Source organism: Neodiprion pinetum, chromosome 1 (genome assembly GCF_021155775.2).
Source record: "Neodiprion pinetum isolate iyNeoPine1 chromosome 1, iyNeoPine1.2, whole genome shotgun sequence".
Lineage (NCBI taxonomy): Eukaryota > Metazoa > Arthropoda > Insecta > Hymenoptera > Diprionidae > Neodiprion > Neodiprion pinetum.
In genome coordinates, this window is record NC_060232.1 from 31,392,524 (window position 1) to 31,415,280 (window position 22,757).

Genomic DNA, 22,757 nt, shown 5'->3' on the forward strand with positions numbered 1-22,757 from the left:
GCGGTAGATGCGAGTATAAGAAAGGGATAAAAATTGAACTGAGTGGTAGAATCATAGCGCCAGATTTATTTATTTGAAAGATGTGTATCGGAAAACGCGTAACGATTTGTAGTTTTCAAGTTTATCGTTGTATAAAAATCTGTTCATTACGTGCTTCGTCAGTATCGTTACAAATTTGTTCGTCGATTTAAAATAATTCTGAACATGTGCGTACAATGTTCTTATACCGTTTGAACGGGTAAGAAACGTATGTGAAAAATAATTGAGAGATGTGTGTACAATTGCGTATTACGCGAAATGATAAATACGGACATCTACTATAAAATTGACTGTAAACACTGGTATATTGATTCCTAAAAACGTAATAGTATTCGTGATAATATGATCATAATGATAATGATAGTAATAATAATAATAGTTTCAATTGTACAGTTTCATAATATTTCATTTATTCATAATTTATAGTTATAATCTGGTTTACAGATAATGGAAATTTAATGAGGGTTTTGGATAGAAATACTTTTCTTAACAGTCATGCGTTGTCATGATTCGGTGTATGTAAAAATAACGATCGATATTGAAAATAGAATGATTCATCAAAACATAATACCACTGAATGTCAATGCGATCAACAGGTATGATATACCTACAATGTGTGAGCCCGCGAAATTAATCTTACAGATAAAATAGTACGTTAGCCACAAATTCATGTGCTGCGAAAAAAAAAAACAGAAATACTTGGGACAAATCCGCGTATGATTCCGTAAGTAAAGATACGTCTATAGTGTATATAATATAGATTAGCGATATCAAGCCGTTTGGGCGAAAGCCGCTAAAAACTAAAGGCGCAAAAAAGTTCCTACTATAATACGATCATTGTTAATTTCTTTTTTTTTCAAATCATTTTTCATTCCTCTCTTTAATACTTAACATTTTATCATAAGATGATAATATATAATGTTAATTATGCTGATATAACAATAACGAAGCATATAGTGCTTTATGTACAGCCTTGTTTCCATTACCGAAATTTTAATGTAACGGTAAGTAAAAATGACAAAGTATAAGTCGTTAATCTAACAACTAGTAAGTAACTTCAAAGCCAGAGAGTGATACAAAAGAAAAAGAAAATTACATTCAATTTTATTTTTCATCATTTGCCATTAATATCTCCGATAGAAACCAGTATCCCGTAGATGGCAGGTGTTGGTTTATTTATTTATTTTACTAAAATGTGAAATGAAAGTCAATATCCGTCAACACGTATCAGGTTGAACGAATATAGCTTCTTTGATTGTATCAGAACGGTGGAAACAGAGATAAATTCTTTACAGCGAAATGAACGGTGTTTAAAAAATCTACGTAGATTGAGTTTGAAAGTAGAGAAGAAAAGAAACAAATGGGTGATTTTACCACTTTTAATAATTTTGATGCAATCTACAAATCGTTATACGATTCGTATACAAGAAAAAACACAACTCTCGATTCTCAAACTCGGAAAACAGGGTGTTGCCGTTACACGTTATAATTTAATACCTCGTCGAGTCAAATTTGGAGCGAAAATTTTTTCATACATCTTTACAATAATGCTGACAATAATAATAATAATAATAATATTAATAATCGATACTTAGCATTACGTATCGGCTCTAGTAATGGCGTCGACTGTTTAATATAATTTTTTTTTCTTTACACACTTTAGGAAACTGCAAAAACTACCGACAAGTATTACAAAATACGGTATATTGTATCAAAATAATTCTCTGTAGGTAGGGAAATGTCTATAAAAAAATTTAGGCGCAGGCGAGCAAATCGCGTGATAGTATGAAGAAATTTAGGAAATTACGCCGAAAGCGATTGCTGCGCTTTACCGCTTAGCTTAGTTAAGCTATTATTACAGGAGATCGAGAACTTCCGTGTGTATATTAAACTCGTTACACGTAACTTTATCCGCCAAGGAAGTTATTCTCGATCCGACGTCGACGCCGATTATGAATAAATTGGGATGATGAGGTTCTTGATTTCAGTTCTGATAAATCCAGCCCTCTAATCGTCGTTAACCTCGATCGGGATGCTCGTTGTAAACGTCGGAGTCTCCAGCTCTTCGTGTTTCTTCATTTTCATGCTCTGCGAAGCGAACATCGGAATAGATTAAAGATAATTACACGATTAGGATCAAACTTTCGATTTCAAGATTCCCCAACTTTCACGAGTGTGTTTTCGGCTGTTTATTACCCTGGATTAATCCCTCTTCCCAACAGGTAGAAATTTTCCTGCAGATACGCTCTCGATAAATTGCGATAAAATAAAGTCTCGTAAGAATCTCGAATGAAACGACGAATTAAAACGTTCAGACAAATCACCTGCTGGAGCTTATAGTGGTTGATGATGTCCTGATCCGCAGGACAGCTTTGCAGGAAGGCGTCGAGCCTGTACATGTGATGCATGTATCTCCATAGGTGTACGAGGGTTTCGGGTATCTCAAAGTCGGCGAAATACTTCCCGGCAACCCTGATGTGCTGCAAACGCGGCATCAATTCGCAATCGAAACAGCACATCGTATCGCCGGTTAGGAAACGCGTTCCCTTGCGCCCGAGATGCTCGTCGATTTTACGCAAATGCGACATTAGCGACGAGTACTTCGGGTCCTTGTCCTTGTCCTTGGCGTTGAGCAGCATCAGCTTCAGTTTCTGTACGAATAATCGAAGAATTAATTACTATCGGGATTTAGATTAAATTAAAGAAAACTCTTCGTTTTCATTTCCGAATCAATCGTGTATTGTGTGTAGCTTTACTCACGCTGAAGAGGTTTTCGACCAGCGTGGCGACTTCCTTGTCCTGTACGAAAAGGTTGTGACCACCCGGTACGTTCTTCATGATGTGTCGTTCGATCTTTTCATTTTCCAAAATCGCATCCCCGTTGTCGATCAGGATCGGTGGCGGCGTGGCCTGGAAATTTGTGCGGAAGTCCGGTGGAGGTTTTTGCATATCGACGGTTGTCACTTTCAGGGATATTGTCTTGAGCTCCGCCAGCAGGTACAAATCCATAAAGTACTCTTGGCAAAAGAGGCACGCGCCTTTTCTGCGGCCATCGATAGTCGAGGCCTGAAAACAGATTGCGAAAATATACATCCAGAGAGCCTGACAATTACGTCGACTCTTATCTTCGGCTTTTTGGTTCAAGCCCATGCATGTTTGAGAATCGAAAGGTTCGGTGTCAAGTAGCTTTAAAGCTCTTTTAAGGCTTTGGGCTGCTGCAGGAAACAAACGTATAGGAAATTGGATATCGGATGTCGCGGCAACGAGACACGAAAAAAAGAAGACACTATTCTCTCAGGGTACGTGTGTGCCTCTCTCTCTCTCTCTTTTTCTCTCTCTTGGAATAAGAATTCAAGCGCATGGTAGTTTCTAAAAATAACCCGCGTATTGCTGCCCGTACTTTCTGTGTATAATAAGTTTATTTTTGTGTGCCCGATGCTGCATCTCTCGAGGGAAGAAGCTTATGTACATATCATATGGTTATATGTACATACATGTGTACATTCACACACATTATTATAGGTGCCTCTCTGCATATTATGGCGTTGCCGCATCGCGAGGTATGTCGGTACAGTTATCCTGGCAGATGGCTGCTACAATCTCAAACGGTCTTTTTTTTCACGCTTTTTGTCCTCTTCTTGCTTACCGTGCAAACAACTTGCAGTACCCCCCCCCCCATCGCGTACCCAATTTTGCAGGGAACGTGTTACTACAGACTCTGTAATTACGTTAATTCAAGCACAATCAATGTTACGAGGTATTACTCTGTTATGTTTTTGAATTTGATTCGTATGAAGAAAATTTTAGAGATTCAATTGCATGAGGAATAAATGCGATTTATGTGTCAACCAATTGCCATTTTAAGAATAATTGTGTGTAGCGGAGTAACAGCATGTAGGAAATTTCATTCATTTGCTGGTTCAAAAATTAATAACCATGGGAGAAAACTGTTTGTACAATAAGTCACATAGACGGCGTATTGTTGTATTCCGAGTGATTTAAGCAATGACAACGGAAAAAGAGCGAAGGGGTAAAAAAAAAAAAACTAAAACCTTATTTCGAGTACCGAGTTCGGGATGAAAAATTGCGTCGTTATACATATAATAATGTAAGCATGAAAACGCGATTATGGCACCAAAGAATTTTCAGTTCATCCAACTAATCGTAAATAAAAGATGAATAATCGTTACATTACAGCGACGATAATTAAATTAATGATTCCAACGCGTGGAGAATAATTCGGTAGGTTGTGACGTCACTTAATGCAAACACCAAATCACGCATTGTTTGTTATATGTTCCGTAAAAGGTGCGAGCGTGGCGGTAAAGAAAAAACGACATAAAAAAAAAAAAAAAAAATAGTATGAGTAAGAAAAGAAAGAAAAACGGTAGAAACAAGGAAAGAAATATCAAGAAAATGATTCACCGTAACAAAGGATATTATATATATATATATATATATATATATACACATATAGGAGTCACATGGGAATATGAAGTCACGGCTTGTTCGTTTCTTTACGGCGACAAGGAGGCGACACGCACGCAACGTGTGTGAAAATATTTGTCGCCTCTTGTGAAAAGCGGTGATAAATTGTAAGGTTCACTATCCTAGGCGAGCGCATTTACACGTGTGTGCATAATTTTTTTTCGCATTCTTGTTTTTATCTGCAGCTTGAGAGAAACGCATCAGCCGCTTCCTGCCGTGCGCGCGTTTAACCCAAAATTAACGTAATGGGATGATATTTTCGGTCCACTTTTGTACACCCGGCTTTCCTTGTTCCAGTAATTGTCTGGATAAATTTATTCCCCACTCTCCCACGCAGTACACTTATAGATATTCATGTGTCTGTCCACGATTGCTGAAGCTGATATGGCGATAGTTTAACAACGATTCTGCATTTGCAGGAATCGCGTAGTTTGACCCTGGATAAATCGCGTGTATGTAAATTTTGCAAGTATGCACTAGAAGACTTTTAACTTCGACTTATTATGGTGTTGGATCGGTTGGATGGATTTAAAAAAAATTACAAACTATTTTAAAGGTATTTTTAATTAGGTAGCTGCCGGTGTCATATTGTGTGACCAAACAACCTTGATCATTATACCTTTAATGGGTGATACAACTGCTGTGTCGATAAAAAGATGCCCGCATTCTTGAAGCCCAAATCCATGCGGAGCGGCGGTGTATTTTCTTTTTTTAATTTTTATCAAGTAATTTTATGCCTGATTATATATTATGATGGTATTAAAAAAGAAACGAAGAAGAATTAAATTAGCCAGTCTGACAGATGACGTGTGACGGGTAAAATAGTTTTTTCTTATTTTATTCGTCACGTAGAAATTAAGCTGTACTTTTCCATCATCGCGTAGCCGTTCGGCTGCTGCGCCGTCGTGAATTTATAGAACCGATGGAACGGTAATCGATCAATTCCCGATGAATCAATCGTAAGTAAGCATCATAAAGTGGCGGTGGTGAAAAGTATAAATCTTTGATTACTTCGACTATAAACGTTGGCAAAAAAAAAAACAAACAAAAAAAAAAAAAAAACAAAAAAAAATGATCAATAAGAACAGCAAGATGTGCTGAATTACGTGATGAATCGTTTGTCAAATTTTATTGTAAAAACAAAATGTAACAAATAATTAAACAGAAATGAAAAATTTACAGTAACAGTAACGGCAGAAGCATATGTAATTATACAAAGATGGTATACCTAAGTCTTATACTATTTCCACCCGTTGTTCACCTTCGGGGAAAATCATCGTGCGTTTATAATGTTTATTCGTCAATTATAAGCGTGAACGTTTGCGGAGATGACTGGCGTTTGTCGCAGAGTAAGACGCGCGTTTTCCGGTTGGCAGACAAATCTAACATTAAACCTCCGCACCTCCTAATCGCAAGGGAGATAAAACGTTACAGCTGAATATAAGGCATGGGTTCAGGTCTAACGGATTCACCGCGAGACTCGTGGTGTATATTTTCTCCGAACGACTGTAATCCTGACGTTGCAGCGTTGGAATAATTTTCAATTTACACTATGCACGATACGAAGCACGAGGAAGGGAGGAGATTTTAACGAGCGATATTTCTCCAAGTATAAGGTTGTGATACGGACGAAAGCTCGTTGCGTGGGCAATTCGATGACTCTGATACGTGACTCACATGCACGCGAGCAGCCTATCCGCGAATGATTTGATCTTGTACTTTATCGCCAGGAAATTTCCAACATATCGTTTACGGTAATTCGAAAATCTCATTTGCACATTTGAATAACTCCGCAGCCGACGTCGGTCGATGATTACAAAATTGTAGTGTAATCATTTGGTAATTTTTCTTGAATTATATTGGAATTTTGACAGTGAGGTTGAAAAGCGAAGAAAACAAAACCAATTTTACTTATGAATCGTATTTTAACGCGTCTGCTGCGCTAAAGCTCCGACGGCGACAACAAGAATAACAAATAAACAAAGTAAAACGTCGTGTAATAAATGATAATAATCAAGTATAACTTTTTACCGTATGACGCATAGTTCTCCGCGTTTGGTCTTCGCCGCATTACGTAATTTGAAAGTTAAAAGATCAAGTGTTGACGCTTATTACGCTCTGTAAGAGCGACCTTATTTTTCGGACAATATTTTTCCCGTCGTCATACGTATTCTGGGTCAGTTGGTCGCACGCCGCAGGGAGGCTGATAAAAAGTTTAAAAAAGTCAAAAATTGTACACAGCATCGAACTCGGCACACGCGGTTTTCCAACGAAAAGCATGAAAATTGAACGTAATTCGTATGTTCGTAAAATGTTGAATGATTTTATCGAATCTCGTGACGTTTCCAAATATTAATTTAAATATTTTCCCTCCTAGTATAGGTAATTATATTATTCAACATACGGTGCGTTACAGGCGCTTGTGTAAATGGTTTTAAATATAGCTTTCGCGACTTGTAATTTGTTTTTGAACACTTGCGCGGTCACCTGATTGTCAGGCAGCCGAGCATATGTACGTAGCTTTCTGGTTTTACCAATCTAGTGACGTTTTTAACGCCTCTTCCTTATTTTTCAGACCGCGCTGCCAAGAGCAGATTACATTTCGATACTAAGAATAGAATATATCATGGGTAAAACAATCTTCTTGACAGCTAAGATACGTACGTATGGATGCGTTAATATGTAATAACTACAGATACATTGATTTATAATTTCGTATGACCTCCAACAATTGGATTATCGGTCAGACATTACAAGATGCTGAGATGTAAGCGTCTATCGGTTTTCTTTGTGACCGCACTTATAATAGAATGTCAAAACTTGTCGGGATAGAGGCAAATATTTATACAACTAAATGCAATGGCTTGTTTGACAAGAATATCAGCAAAACAAATTTCACGGCGGTTTTGGACTATGAAAATGGGCTTTTCATCACCTCAGAATTTAGATCGCGATATTCGAAATGAATGAATGAATGAATGAATGAATGAATGAACGAATGAAACTGTGTAACGATAGCGGCAAATTACAATCGGTTGAATCATACATGTATAATTATACAAATTCACACTCAATATTCTGAGAAAAGATAACGATTTTTATGCGTAGAAAAGTGCACAGAGCTCGTCATGATTCAGATTTTCTTTGACTCAATGTTCGTTTGTTCATTTTTACACGTAGGTATATATTTATAATAATACTCGCATAGCGAGCTATTGCAGAGCTGCGTCACCGTCAAGAGAACGTATATATCATACAAGTTTGGTAAGAATCAAATGTCAGATGTAGCGAACCTGCATCTTCGGTTTCCTTTCCTTTCTCCGCACGGCGAAGAAACCATTTGTGAACTTGAATTGCATTACCGCCATTTTTGTTGCTATACAGAAATCACAAAGTTGTGCACTCTCGAATTTCAATGACCATTAATTTTCATGTATAACACATCGCGAATCATACATTCTGTGTTGTAATGAGAAAGTGGGAACGCAGATGTAAGAACTTTCTTCGACTATCCGTTCGAGATGATTTGGAAATTTTGCACCGTTATGTATTACGCATATTTGAGGCCGCACGTAATGGCTGGGGCAACATCCGAAAACTGGTTATGTAAAATGGAGGAAGAAGAAGAATAAGAAAAAGAAGAAGAAAAAAATGGAAGAAGAGTGACAAAAGTTGGTAGAAAAAGGTCGTCTAGATGCTTTTGCGGTATCTGGGTGACGTATTCGAAATTAAAAGGCGGTCAATCGGTTCTCGAGACCGACACTTAATTTTTCGGCCCAATTTAAATCGAGTCATGCATACCGCGTGTACTATAACTATTCGACTGCATAATTTGTACCGTGGTAATTTATCTCCGGTACGTTTCAACGCCGTCTTAATTAACACAGTTTTCCGATCCGATAGCACGCAGTTCGCCAATTGGAATAGAGGAAGTTTATTTTTTTTCATATAATTATGTAATTTGTTTATCAGCTAAGGTTACACGAGTTAGTAGTCAGTGTGAAATTGAAACGAATAAAAAACGAAATTCCTTAAACTAGGTTATATAACAAAAATGAAACGAGGAAAATCACAGATTGAAAGGGGGAAAAAGACAATGAAAAAATGGAATGAAGAAATAAATTTGCACAGAGCTGTAAGGTGTAAATAAAATGTAATCCAAGATCCAGCGATCGCTCCGATTCTCAAACGAATGGAGGAATTATTTGATCGACGAGGCTTTCAGGAGTTTAGATAGTAGACACATGGACGCGTTTATAGTTTAAAAATGGTACAATTGGATGATCCCGTGCGTACCTAGAGATAAAGATGATTAATGCCTGCAGCATCCCGAGGGAATTAAATTCTGTAACTGTGATAGTTTTTTTACGAGTCGAAGCGAAAGGTTGAATTCCTTTCGCAATCTCTGACGATTCGCTCAAAAATCGCGGCTGAATCGTGCATAAATTGCAGTGCGACATAGGTATATATATATATATAAATAAAAATAAAGGAGCCGGTGTAAAAAATAAAAATTAACGGGGCCGGACGCAATCCGCGATTTATTGTAACACTGAATCGGCAAGTCTGCCGAAGAGAGAAGCCTTCTTGGATTTCGCACTGATGGTGAATTCGGTGAAACGACACGTGGACGCAGGCTAGACGCGTAGGCGTCGTTTTACGCGAATTCTCGCGTTGCACTCACACCGTAACAATTCGATGGTAAGTAGAATCGCGACGAGGTAACTGATACCAAAATTTGAGCATCCGTCGAAAACTGATCCCGCGGAGGACAAGTTTTTCATTAGTTATTTCATGGTAGCTGTAACAAGTTTTTATCTTGAATCTTATATTTTTTTGCCCAACGAAGATTTCATCGAATTCAGGATCGACTAATCTCGAAGTAAACAGATGCCATCTATACCGATGTATATAATTGGCGTACAAATTTTCTGCACTTTGAATCAATTTAAATTTTTCACGCACCGTAGGTATTTGCACTCGAAATTTTTTTTATTACGATTTTATTCCTCAACAGAGAAATTTAGGAAAGAAATATTCCGATTTAAACGACGGATTTATCCTAAGTACAACTAAATTATATGCTATAATTAACTCATGGTCAGTTTTTCTAACATGGCTCTGCTAATTATATCGCGAACGTCGCTTATAAACAGACCCACGCAGTCGCTGAGAAGAAACGTAAATAACCGTGTAAAAGTTACTTGCTCTCTGACGGAATAACAACAAGAGTTTATAGATTAAAAAATTCATCTCAGTCCGAGATTAACAACGGTGACGTACGTCGAATGCAAATCCAGCTAAGCTGAAAGTCTGGAAACTTGGACGAAACCGCCGAGTCGCGTCGCAGCGATCAAATAATCGACTTCGTACGTGTGTACGAAGAAATAAAAAAAATGAAAAACAGTGGAAAAACGTCGTCATCGTTACCGTCTGTTATAAAAATAGAAAAAACAATTCAGTTGCATCTCCGTCTCGCATGCAATGCGAATAATAATTCAACAACTAATTCGTTCCATCGTTCATCCGTTCATTCGCTTATCAGGAAACATTATTCAATCAAATATTAAGCATTAAAATGCAAAATAATAACCGGATACTAAGAGACGCCGCCGCCGCAAAGACCGTTGCTAAAAGGATCGAGGATGAGGTCAGCTTACTTCAAGTGTACGGGTAGGCATACATGTGTTGTGTAGGTACGAAGGTATTTGTATGCATTATACACGCAACTACTACAAGTCTCCGAAACCGAGGGCAATGGTAGAACAGCGAATGCTTACGCACGGCGTGCATATAAACGGCGGTGACGCGTTTCTGTACTTTCCGAAGAGTTCAGACGTGCACCGACGATAGACTCGCAATCAATCTCGTTACGTGCCTCACAAGTCGGGAATACGCCTTTTTTACAACCCCTTTGCCTCACTCGAACCACGAACGATTTCTTACAAATCTGACCGGCCATTATTCGGTAAATTTTCTTAAAGAATTAATGATGATTATTATTATACTCGGTTAGATTAAGAAAGTGGTGATGGTGGGAGTAGTGAAAAAAACGATAATCGCTGGGATTCCCGATTACGGCGTTGTCAAGAATTTCGCTCTTCATTTTCAACAAATTTTCGACAAAAAGAACTGCGTAAAATTTTTTAAACAAGTTAACTTGCCACAGATCGATGCTTTCTATTAGTTTCATTCAGAGGTTTGTAGTCAGAGATCGAAGATTTATCAAATTTTTGTATTCGCGTTAAGCAGCGCCGATCTCTTCAACAATTGAAAAATAGAAAGTACTGGAATTACAAATGAAAACGTTTTAAATATCGATGTTTCAGTTTGAATCGATTCAAATCGATTAAAAATCCAGTAGATCCCTCTGATTTCACTCCGGGATGAGTCGTTTTAGGATACGACTATATTATCTATACAAAATCAGTAACAATAAAACAAATCTATTTTTCAACATGTTACCATCGTTAGATATTTCATTTTACGTAATATTGCACCGATTTTAATTACGACGAAGAAATGGCTACAGTATTAAATCTGCAGACGAAGAAAAGAAGAAAAAACTAGTCCTCTGAATAAAATGAGTGAAATTGAAGAAAATCTGCTGGATCTACTTCATCAATTTTGAAGCAATTCAAAAGTATGCGCGGATATCTGGACCATCGATGTCGATTTCGCTATTTCTTATTTTTGTATTTAGAAAAAAAGAAAAAGAAATGTTCGAAGCTACGAACGCAATATTTTGCCAAATACTCGACTTCCTGTTATTGCGTGATAAAATTGAGGAAAAGTACCGATTTTCAGGCAGCTTGTCAAGCCTCCGCAACGAGTCAGCGTAAATGGCTTCATATATTACAGATAAAACAGCATTAAAATATCAACTCATCGACGTGCACCCAAAAGTGTTCACTTCCGTGTTTCCATTTTTTTTATTTTTTTTATTTATATTTTTTTTTTTCAAAGATGGGACGAAAGAAACGGCGCGGAGATATTTTGCGGGGTGCATAAAACGAGGTAACGGTACGGCATTATACACCAAAAGGTGTGTGAAGGTACAAACCAAGCGGCATAAACTCGGTGCGGAAAATAAGTCGTCACGAGCAGCATTCGCAGGCCGCTTTCTCAACGAACCGCGGTTCAGCAATTGGCACACTTTTTAACCACGAGGACTTCCACCTCCTGCCCTATTGCAAGGTCGGTGAGTCTCCTCGGCCGCAAACTCGTTCGTTATCTCGAATGTATATACAGTATAATAGTTAGTAACAGGAAAGCGGCTTCCTTGTACGTAGGTGTTCGTGTTGTGCAGTGATGGATACAGACTGCACGTGAGAAAATAAGGCGAGAGACGCTTCGAAGACTTGTACTTTCGTTAATTCAACACTCGAGCCATGCCGAATTCGAATTTTATTAAATTCGGTGGAAAAAGCTGAGAAATTTTTAAGAAAAATTGCGAAAACCGAAAAAGATTGTTTTCAGATCTACGCGATAGTCAGACTTTCACGGATAATACGTTTCGCGAATTTGTAAAGGCGTTTCTAATCCAATTGACCTGCACGTGACGATATTACTTCAGCCAACGAATGTTAGATCCTGTACGAATTGCGCAAGTTGAGGGTATTACTTTTTAAAGTGTACGGACGACAAAAGAAATGTAATTACAAAATCGAATATACAATATAACTGCACTTATACGACAAGTATATTGACTATACTTTAAAACAGCATTAGAAAATCAAATTGTAATCCGAAGCTGAGCGCATCTCGGTATAATTTGTACAATAATAAAAAAGCCTCCATCCATTGTAAGCAGATAATCAATTCGTCCCTCGATCATCGCGAGAATATCGAATACGGTTTATGGATTTTTATCGTTTCTTTTTCTTTCTTTTAATACAGTTTTATCGTAGAGCTGTGATCAGGCGACGTACTATAAAACGACTCGGGCGGTTTTACAACGATGACTGACGAAAAAGAAGCTGCTTTACAGTTTTACGACGCGGAACCAGTTTGCTATAATTATTTGAAACTAGTGCAGCGTCTGTCGCCGGTTTGCTGATAAGAGTAAAAAAAAAAACTGAATAGTGAACGTAAAGAGAGACAACCTATACTGCACATACCTATATAATATATATTTTTTTAAAATAACATCAATCGTAGTATCAATTTACGTCACAAAGACGACCCACACTCGTGATATTAAGACTCCGGTTGATGTTTGAAAAGTGTATCTGACAATTTTTCCATTATTAATACAATTTCATAAAATAGTTGTAACTTAATATGAACTCTCATTTTAGGAGAATAAGATTTCCGGCTGATAAATGGCTGTTGTTGTGGATCGCCATTTTAGGGTTGAATATAAATGTCAGGAGAGAAATAATAATTAAAGTGATACAACGTGTTTTTTTATGAGTTCAAAAAAAATGCGAAAAAAGAGAAAAATCAAACGAGCGCGATCTTCCACGTAACCTACAGCGTTCATTTTTAAACAGAATCTTTTTTTTAATCTAAACAAAGTACTTTTCAGTTGGTGCCACCTTGGAAAACCGTAAATTATTCGTTTCTGAAAGACCCTACTAAATATAACATACGACGATTAACGCGGGTACAGAGATCATGGACTGACAACGAATCGGTTTTCAGCCGACCGTCGTTACGAGTATGAATATTTATCGTATAATAATATCGTACAGCGACACCTTGAACCCGACGACTTGCCGCGTTGTTGAATAGCGCTTCTCATTCTTCTTATTCAACAATTTTTACCCAATCGCATAACGCTGCACGCATATAAGCCGTTTTGCGTTATGTTATAATAACGTATAAAGAGTCAATTAGCGAAGCGTTCCCACATCGATGCTGTATACCTGTTAGATTAATACGCGTATAAAGCGTATGCAGCCACTGTTGAGCCGGCAGCGGCATTCAGGTGTACGAGTAACTTTGCGATTATATAATCTCTCAAGTACATGTTCGTACGGTATATTACATACTGCTCTTCTCTGCATGGACACCTCGTAAGAAGGTTTAACAAGCTGTTCAAACAAAACGATCGAGAAGCCTGCGCTAAAACTCGCGGGTTCCTCCTCGTTCTGCCAGGTCTGCTATATTCCTGCAATTGGTGTAAGTTTCTTGCATACAAACGGAACGAATTGAAATTCACGATATTGCGAATATGCAGTGCAAATTGACAATTCGAAAATACGTCAAATTTTTTTTTGAAATACAGTTATTTAAAGAAATTCGGAAAAACACTGACAATAATCTGTTTTCTTTTTTTCTGTTTCTTAATTGTTTTCTAGACGTTGATAGATGTTACATTTCGTAAGCAGAATTTTTATGTGTTGCAATACGATTAAAAGTGTTCACCGACGATGATGATGACCATGAGAAATATCTAACACTGACATTTTAATGCCACGCGTTTCAGAGTTATATTATACATATATATATATATATATTCATTGGGCAATTCGTTTCAGTCTCATGAACTATCATAACTTAATGTTATTTTTGGCACAAGTGATGCTCGTGTGTACTATTATATTAATAATTATGAAATAAAGATTCATACCGCATGAGAGTTCGTAAGACGCTGAAGCTCGCGGCTTGAAAATTTTGTTACTTTCTTTTTTTCTACAAGTTAATCCTATTCTACATGCGTTGCAAACGATAATTGCAAAAATTAATTTCAATTATACTTTACTGTTTTGTACATAATATTGCAACGGGCAGGTATATTTTAACACAGATGACGTCACGTCCTAATTTTTCTCAACACGTTGGAATTAATTGCATCAACTGTGTCTCGAATGAAGAAAGAAGATGAACGACCAAATTATTATTCCCTATAAAACTGATAAAACTAAAATTTGAAATACGAAGAAAAGGAAAAATAAAAAATTCTACGATCAGCGCTCATTGTCGCACAGTTTATTAATATTCGTTTACAATGTTTCACGTGCGAGGATTACAATTGTTCTATTAACAACGTTATACATTCGTACATTGATTTCACAATCACCGCGGATTATCTTATCGCGTCTAAGCGGTTCTGCAGATAAAAAACCACGACGAAAAATAACGATTATATTATACGATCATACATGTCACACGAGCCATTGAATACGATGATATATAAAACTCAGTTGGCAGTCGTAAGTAAATGCGAGGTGAGAGTTGTCACGTTTCGCTGGTACTTTAATAATAATACCGAGTAAACTAATTAATTAACACGTGAGTGAATTTTAAATAAGGCGAAGGCCGCCGCGGCAAAATGTTTTGTAACGATTGTTTTTGTAGAAAAAAGAAAAAGAGAAGAAGGTAAAAAAAAACAAAAAAAAAAAAAGAATGTTTTAACTTGGTTTTAATTTTCTTTTACGCGTTTTAATTTATAGTGGCATAAATCGACTTTATACACGTTTATGCGCGACAGCAACGGTTTTACTATGAATAAAAATCTACCGTGTCACGTTTCTTATCCGAGATTGCATTACAGATATTTTGACATCAATTATCTTGACAAATGATAAATAAGATAATCTGGATACATTTCGATATATCCTAATAAAATACCAGGGTATTACGTCCGATGCTTTGCAAATACCCGACTTCCCGTATATGTATACATATTATAGTTTAAAACGAGTTTATTTTTTTAACGCCAACGGCTCGCTCGGTCGTCACGTTCAATTCATCGCAGACCTTTTTGCTCGTTGCGTCGACTCGCAAATGGAACGTGTTCATGCCGGTCGCCCGTTCGTCGTTCCTCCCAGGGAATTTAACGTGTCCGCAGCTAGTGTGATGTGTCACTGTTGTTCAACTAGACGTTGTTTTCGTGACCAAGAGCCGTCTAATTGCTGGTAATCAGCGGAATCGTTTAAACGGTTAAAGCTCGTTCGAGACCAGTTAATGATCTACTTCGCTACGGGATGTGAATTAGAAATCTGTCCCATTATCATCGGCCGTTGTATTTAGTGGTGCACTGAGTAATCTACCGTAATGCGAACATCACGGAAACACGCCCGGTTCGCACTCACCGAATTTCTGTCGCAATTTCACGCCGTACGTTTAAGGACGATAATCCTTAAAAGAATATAAATTGCGAAAAGTGAAACGAAAAAACGGTTTGAAATATTACTTGCGCCTATGATGGTGAAGACGAATGAAGAAACGAACGTTTGAACGAATTCGGATAACAGAAACAATTACATATCAACAATTCGAGAGATGGTTTTACTATTCGAACGTTGGAAATGATTAAGTTCGAGTGTTTTTAATCCGATTGCAATGTTTTTGGTCACTTTTTTTTTTTATAATAACTCTACGAATCAGCTTTATTTAACGTCTTTGAAAATTCTATATTTTGTCCCTTCTGTCAATCGGTTGTTCTAGTTTTTCACCCCCACCCCCGCTGTTAGAATTGCAGAGCTTAGACCATCGTCCTCATTTGCATCTCGACGTCACGCGCGGTTTTTGCGGTGCACGATCGATTCCAAGACGTTTTTCCATCCGTCGATCAACCGGCAAGACGACGATCGGTCACGTTCGCTGATGCCTGATGGAAAATCGTGCCTTCCGACGCAGCGATCTAGGATTCCAGGCGTTGAGTCTTTATTCAAGGGAAAACGAGGTCGCTTTGTGCGATAAAAATTGGATACCCTAATTGTTTGTTCAGATTTTTGTGCACCAATCACACGGTGCGGTAGTTTCACATGTTCCTAATCTTTGTTGAAACGATTTTTAATTCAGCAAAAATTAGTAATTCTATAAGCTTGAATATTTTAAGACGAAATATTAACAGTCGTGTATACAAAACGTTTATTGATAACTAAAGAGGAGGGGGAAAAACCCCGAGTTTATTCGCGTTGAAATATGCGCATAAATCGTGTTTATAGTTATTTGCATGTTCTTGGTTGATAGAGAAGAGCCAATGAAAGCCTGTGATTTTTATAATCGGTAAAATTCACGCTAAAAGAGACAGCAACTACTATTTGTTTTTCGAATCAGAGTAAGTCACGTCACACCGTCGCAGTCAACTAATTCTTTGCTTCGTTATTTCGTTCGGAATTCCGAACCGCAATGCTAATACATTTTTTATAGGCACACGCGGCCGTTTCGCAGGTTGTTAACTCCCGGCAAAAGAGATCATACAATTAGATGTTCTAAGAGAAGCGTGAAAGGCGCATGATATAATTTTTAAAATTAATTTAGAGCTGGATTGAAACGACCAGTGGTCAACTAACTAAACGAATCTCGTTCGCAACCAAGATAATGGTGAAAAATGAAGAGTAAAAAGAAGAAACACTGCAGGCAAAAAGAAGTCTTCGGAGCAAGGATCAACACGGAGAGTCGTCCTGCTGTCTTTCGGATATAAATAACTTTACGATAATGGTACAGTTAAGGCCTTGGGTGTTCGGTAAATGGTCGTGGACTCGGCTCGACTCGCCAACTCGTACAAACAACGGTAAATTCTGACACTGCAGGTGAGCAGGTGAGCAGGTGAGCACATCTTTTTCCTCTCATGCTTCCTGCTCATCCGCGTCGTCGTCATCCTCTCTCGTTCCCGGTCGATTAATCGATCCGAAACAATTTACCGATCGGCGAACGCACGTTCGAAAACATTTTTTCACTCAACGAACACACCGTTCATTTTCATCAAACGATCGAACTTCGTGGAGGAAAAAATGTAACTTTATTTTCTTACAATACCGGTATCGTTGTGAAAACATATGATGCTAACGTTCATTTTATTTAAGATTCAGGTCCATCGACAAAATTAGAAACTTTCGAATGACCGAATACGTACGTCGATTAATCGTCATTTTCTCTTGTATAAAATACATCGGCACGACCAGAGTGACGCCATATATCTATATCTGATAGATATTGTGAATTTACAATTAGTCGAGAGGTTTACAGGTACGATAAGCATGCATAGCCTTGAGTGAAGGTGTGTGTGTGCGTGTGTGCTTGTAATATAATATATCAGAGAAATCTTGAAATCTGAAAATCCATCCTGTAACGACACGTTCTTAGAATTGATATAATACCAGCTTCAAGTCGAGCTTCAAGTCTGAGTTTACGATCAATTTGTATTACGGTGCGTGTAACGTGCTAATACATCATTTTGTACTAAACTACGCGTTCGACTGAATTGCTCGGTCAGCCGTACCGATTATACTCACTTTGCGGAGGTTGTTGCTACATATAATATAACTACACCTATACTTTTCCCTCTTTGTGAACGGGACGAATAACTATAACGCATGACGCGGAAACTTTGTCACAAGCTTTCATCCGTTGTATTTAAATCGAATCAAAGAGAGAAAAAAATAAAGAAATAACGTTTATCGCGTTCAATTATCTAAGTAAAATTTGACCACTGTTATAAATTTTCTACCTCTTCACCCACTCAAAATATGAAGAATAAATAAATTTGACACACGCGGCTTGGTATTTTAACAGATCGCGATCAGCGAGTATATATATATATATTACACATAGAATGCGTAATCGTCGGAGGAAAATTATCGATGAAGAACAAGTAAATCAAATTTCGAAACTGTTCAACGATGACCACAAACTCTGTGTATTAAATAGTGAAGAAATTTTTTTGTGGTGTAAAAATCTTTGGATACCAATGTTATACGATCGGTCAAAGCTGCAGATGCGTTTATATTAATTAGAAACTTAAAAATATTCAAATACCGCGGAGTAAACAAACTCGATTCGTGATGCGAATGAATGATCGGGGATCCAATACGCGAGCAAGTAGGAAGTTACGCAGCTGACTTGGCGTATATTTCCGCAACAAAAATACGGATCGAGGCGAAGTTGCTTACGCTGTAGAATCGTTGAAACTTGAAATAGCAATTACGCGCAAATAGTGCAGATATTATTATTAAAAATTCTGTCGGACGGATATTGTAACACGGTGATAAATGAGGAGGCTGAAGTTAGTAACGTTAACGTAACGAAACGTGGGGGGAAAAACCAGTTTCGCAATTTTAAGGTAACTAAGATAGTCGAGTTTTCAAAATACGAATATATTTTTCAGTATTATAACTCGGTATAACAATTTTTTCCCAAACGTGGATCGTCACAATAACGTTACCAACTTCATCTTCAAGATAAATGAAGTCAAGATACCTGCCGCGATGATATAATTCGTCTATTAGGTATATACTTGTATACTATCAGGCTGAAGTTTTTAACCTTACTGTAATGATGCATCTTTAGAAAAAGTCGTTATTCTACAATTTTATGATCAGGTATACCTGAAATTCAGCAAACCGTTAACACAGCATCAACAAACTCAGATTTTGTAAACTCTGTTCGATACGTAAGCGTTGCCAACTTCAGCCTCGTCCATTACTTGGATCGAGAATCAATCCGTGGGACATTAAACCGGATCTCTAACCGATCGTTGAATTCCTAATTCATTCAAATCAGGTTCGCCGTTTTCATCAACAGGCGTAATGCATCATCGGCATTCTTTTACGTATCCGGTGCCGACAGAACGCCGAAGAATCATATCGGAGAGCGAGGGAGGATATATCGCGCGAATCAAACTTGCCAAGGGGTGAATTTCCGTGGCGGTAATGAGCTAGGAAGAGCTTCACGTATACGGTCTAGCGTCCTTCTGTTTCCGGTTTAACCGAAATTACGATCATTATTCAGACATTTCTTGCTACTCGGCAGCTGGCAATGGACATCCGTCGTCCTCGACTCGAGTCTTCTCTCTCCCTCTCTCTCGTCAGCAGCTTTACAGACGCCTGCTTATGTGGGACGAGGCTATAAGTTATACGCGGATGTACGTATGTATGTACCATATGCGGTTATAAGCACGGCGCTCATTTGCCCGCAACGGGACTCGATGCGAACTTTGCGGTAACGCTTGAGAATAAAAATGAATTAAATAAAAATGTCCGTTTTTTTTTTAAACTCTAAATTTTAGGTGCAGGCAAAGATGTCCATCACGTTATCTATGGCGTTTATTACTAACGTTATTATACGTTAAAGTTTGAGGAATAAGGCAGACTTGTTTAACGAGGTTCCCAAGGCGCGTGTATAAACGAGCGTCGCCGTATTGCAGTTTACCGCTGCGGGATTTATTGCGATTACTCGACGTTCACGTTTGTACAACGCTCGTTATTATTGCCTTTTGCGTAATTCAACCCCGCGGAAATTGGCGATACGCTGTATAATCTAGGAATAACAGATGTAGGAATTGAATCGTTCGAAATACGGAGTGGAGGAAAGGGATAAGAAATATAACAACTTTTTTTCATCGGACAAAAATTCGTTGCAGTTTACTTTTTCTGCGTCAAATCGACCGACTCTTTCTCTCTCTCTCGACAGAGAGAGGAAAGGAACTTTTACCCGGTAAGAGAATGCCGTTCGTTGGTTCGTTTCAAGCGACAACCGCATTACATTGCCATCATTGTCGACGACTATCAAGTTTCCTTCCTCTCTTATACGACCATTGCCGCGTGTAGGTATAGACGACTATTAAGGAAACTTACGGTAAAACGGGAACAAGAATTAAACAGGCCTCGCGACACGACGGTACGATAATAATATAAACGCTTTCCTAGGAGAACGAAAGGATCAGGTTCGGTCGGAGACAGAGAAAGTTCATTCCGAACTACATCATAATGCTCCTTCCTCGCTTATACATATATATACAGTATATTCTTTTCTATTTTCGCTCCGAGGTAAAGACCGTAACTGAACCGCAAAAGTTTTTTACCGTTCCTCCGTCTCTTGGTGTTCACGCGTTATATTCTTCCTTTGAGAGATAGATGCGAAAGAAATTTGCGCGAAGAAACGGGTTATTAAATTTGCAATTATCGACACCAGTTTTAGAACTACCATTTCTCTCTCCGAGTTTTTCCACCACGAATCAAAATTATTCCAACATCCTTTATTGCGAGTTCACCAACTTTCTTGACCGTTTTGTCAGATAATGTCCACCGTCGTTACATTCACGCTGCAGGCCTGTTTTAACATCGATGATCTGGATCGATGCTTGGAACCATAACGAAATCGATTTATCACATACGTAACGTATGTAAGAAGTTATATCGTTAAGGCAGCCGACTTGATCGTTGTAATCAGTCAACAATAGTTAGAGTTACGTAGGTACGTACTTCGCAAGCCGTTAATCGACAATTCAAAAATTCCTAAACCGCAGTAAAGAAAAGATGAAGAAGAAAAGAATTTTGAAGGAGAAAAAAAATCAACTTCAATGTACCGTCTGAGGTATCTCGAGGTTTTGTCCGTACGTCTGCGACAGATGAGCAGTTGTGGTCTACCTGCATGGACGAAGACTCTATTTAAATAATTGCGTCACCGCTTATGCATACATATTAGCAGCACATGTACAGTTCCCGCTCCTGTTTGTACATCGTGCGTCACTTTATTACCGTCGCGTGTACGTAACGCGTATAATATGATAGCCTGTATGCGTTTGGTCTACATACACGCGTGCATGTGTACAATTGCGTGTAAACCGATTGGTTGAAAGTAACGAAATCAAAGAGGAGAGAAATTTCGCGTAGGATCGTCCCGTCTCCCACGTAATTTGAACTGAAATTTGGAAACAAGGAGTAGATAAACGAACGAGCGTTCAAACGACAACCGAATCGCCTTCCGTTCGTCAAAAGCGAATGAGGGAAATCGTGGAAATATTTATAGCACGTAAAGGTCGAATAAACGATCGTCAAGAGACAGCTGACAAAGACGACCGGTGACAGCGAAAGGAGGAGGGGGGGGAGATGAAATTAAAGAGGTGAGACGACAATTCCAAACGCAAGCGCCGTTTTCGCGTACCTACGATGTGCGTGCACCTGCAATAGTATAGGTTGTCGGTCGTGACTCGTTGAAATGGCCGAAGCCTGGTAAGCCGGCGTATCTCTCTGGCCGACTGAAACTGGCGTTTAGATCGCTGCGCGGAGGAATCGGGCCGGAATTGAATATCGCAGGGGAAAATATGTCCGGACGGCTTGGCGGGCGGCGTTGCGTTAGTCGGTTAGTTCCACGCCCATCTCACGGGGCACCGAATCGCGACGGTCTTTCCTACTCACCTTTATGATCAATTCTATCTCCGGGACGTCACCGTTCGCCGTTCCGTTCTCGTGACCGTCGTCCGCCATTATTCCGCTTTGGTATTTATCGGGATATGCTCGCAAAACTGGGATAGAACCGCAGAGGTAAGGAAGGCACTGGGCTCGGCGTCTCACGGCTCTCTGGGGTTAACCGAACGTGTCAGATCGACCAGAGCGCAATGGAGGCTCGCAGAAAACTAACGACCCCGAAACGCTGCGAGCCACAGCCGCGACACTGCGAATGTCGCGACGCCACCTTTCCCGTCAACTCCGATTGTTACCTCATATACCGGTGGTTGGGAGGTGAAAAGAGCCGGCCGACGATCGGTAGTGCGGGATCTGACTTACCGACTGACGGTAAGGCGCGCTTACCCCTTGACGCGAAGCATCATTGATACGACGTGTCGTGTGGGTACACGAAAATTCGGTATCTGCGACGTGGCGCCAGGTACCGTTGCATGTGGAATTGAATATGACCGAGGTATTTTTTGGTAAATATTTTATGCTTGTTTTATCTCTCGTTCATTCTATATGCGTGTCTGGTCGTTTGTGTTTGAAATGACATATTGTGTGTGTGGTACGTGTTATTTGGAAGAAACCTTACAGCAGGATTTTTCTAACAAGTTCTCGAAAGGTCTACGTAGAGTAGTATTTTATGCAGATTGAAAGGAAGGGTAACTTACCTCAAATGGATGTAAGCATTTCATTCTGAAAAAAATGGGAAAAATACGGACCATGTGATTGCCTCAGAAGGGAACTTAACAAGAAAGGTATAAATTTCAGTTTACCTCAGCCACAAGACGCAGGGCTTCAACATCAAGTGGAGAATATTGAGTTTGAGATTCCGTAGTGACAAAATTTTCAAATTATGTTCATTAAAGATTTTCTCCATTCTATAGATATTAGCGTAAACGGGAATACAGCGATGGATTTTAGAAAGCTGTTGAAAAATACGTACATGTTTTTAATCTCGAAACGAGGTCTCGGGCTCGGTTTCTGTTATTCCGTTTTTCATGGTGGAATATTCCGCTTCGGGGTGTCGTTCGACTGCTACTTGAATGTAATATTAAATTCTCAGGAGCGAGTTGACTTCATCAGGCGACATTTACGCCTTCA

At 38.8% G+C, this 22,757-nt stretch overlaps 1 protein-coding gene across 1 annotated transcript; it reads right to left on the minus strand.

Annotated features, from left to right (window-relative positions):
* Positions 1 to 424: 424 nt before the first annotated feature.
* On the minus strand, positions 425 to 21,851 carry Clic (chloride intracellular channel protein 5). The gene is made up of 4 exons (XM_046617391.2): positions 21,621 to 21,851; positions 2,800 to 3,105; positions 2,364 to 2,690; positions 425 to 2,127 (listed from the first exon to the last, which is right to left on the minus strand). Exons 1-4 carry the CDS (start codon positions 21,687 to 21,689, stop codon positions 2,047 to 2,049), a joined length of 783 nt encoding a protein of 260 aa, XP_046473347.1. The 5' UTR covers positions 21,690 to 21,851; the 3' UTR covers positions 425 to 2,046.
* Between the last annotated feature and the right edge of the window lie 906 nt (positions 21,852 to 22,757).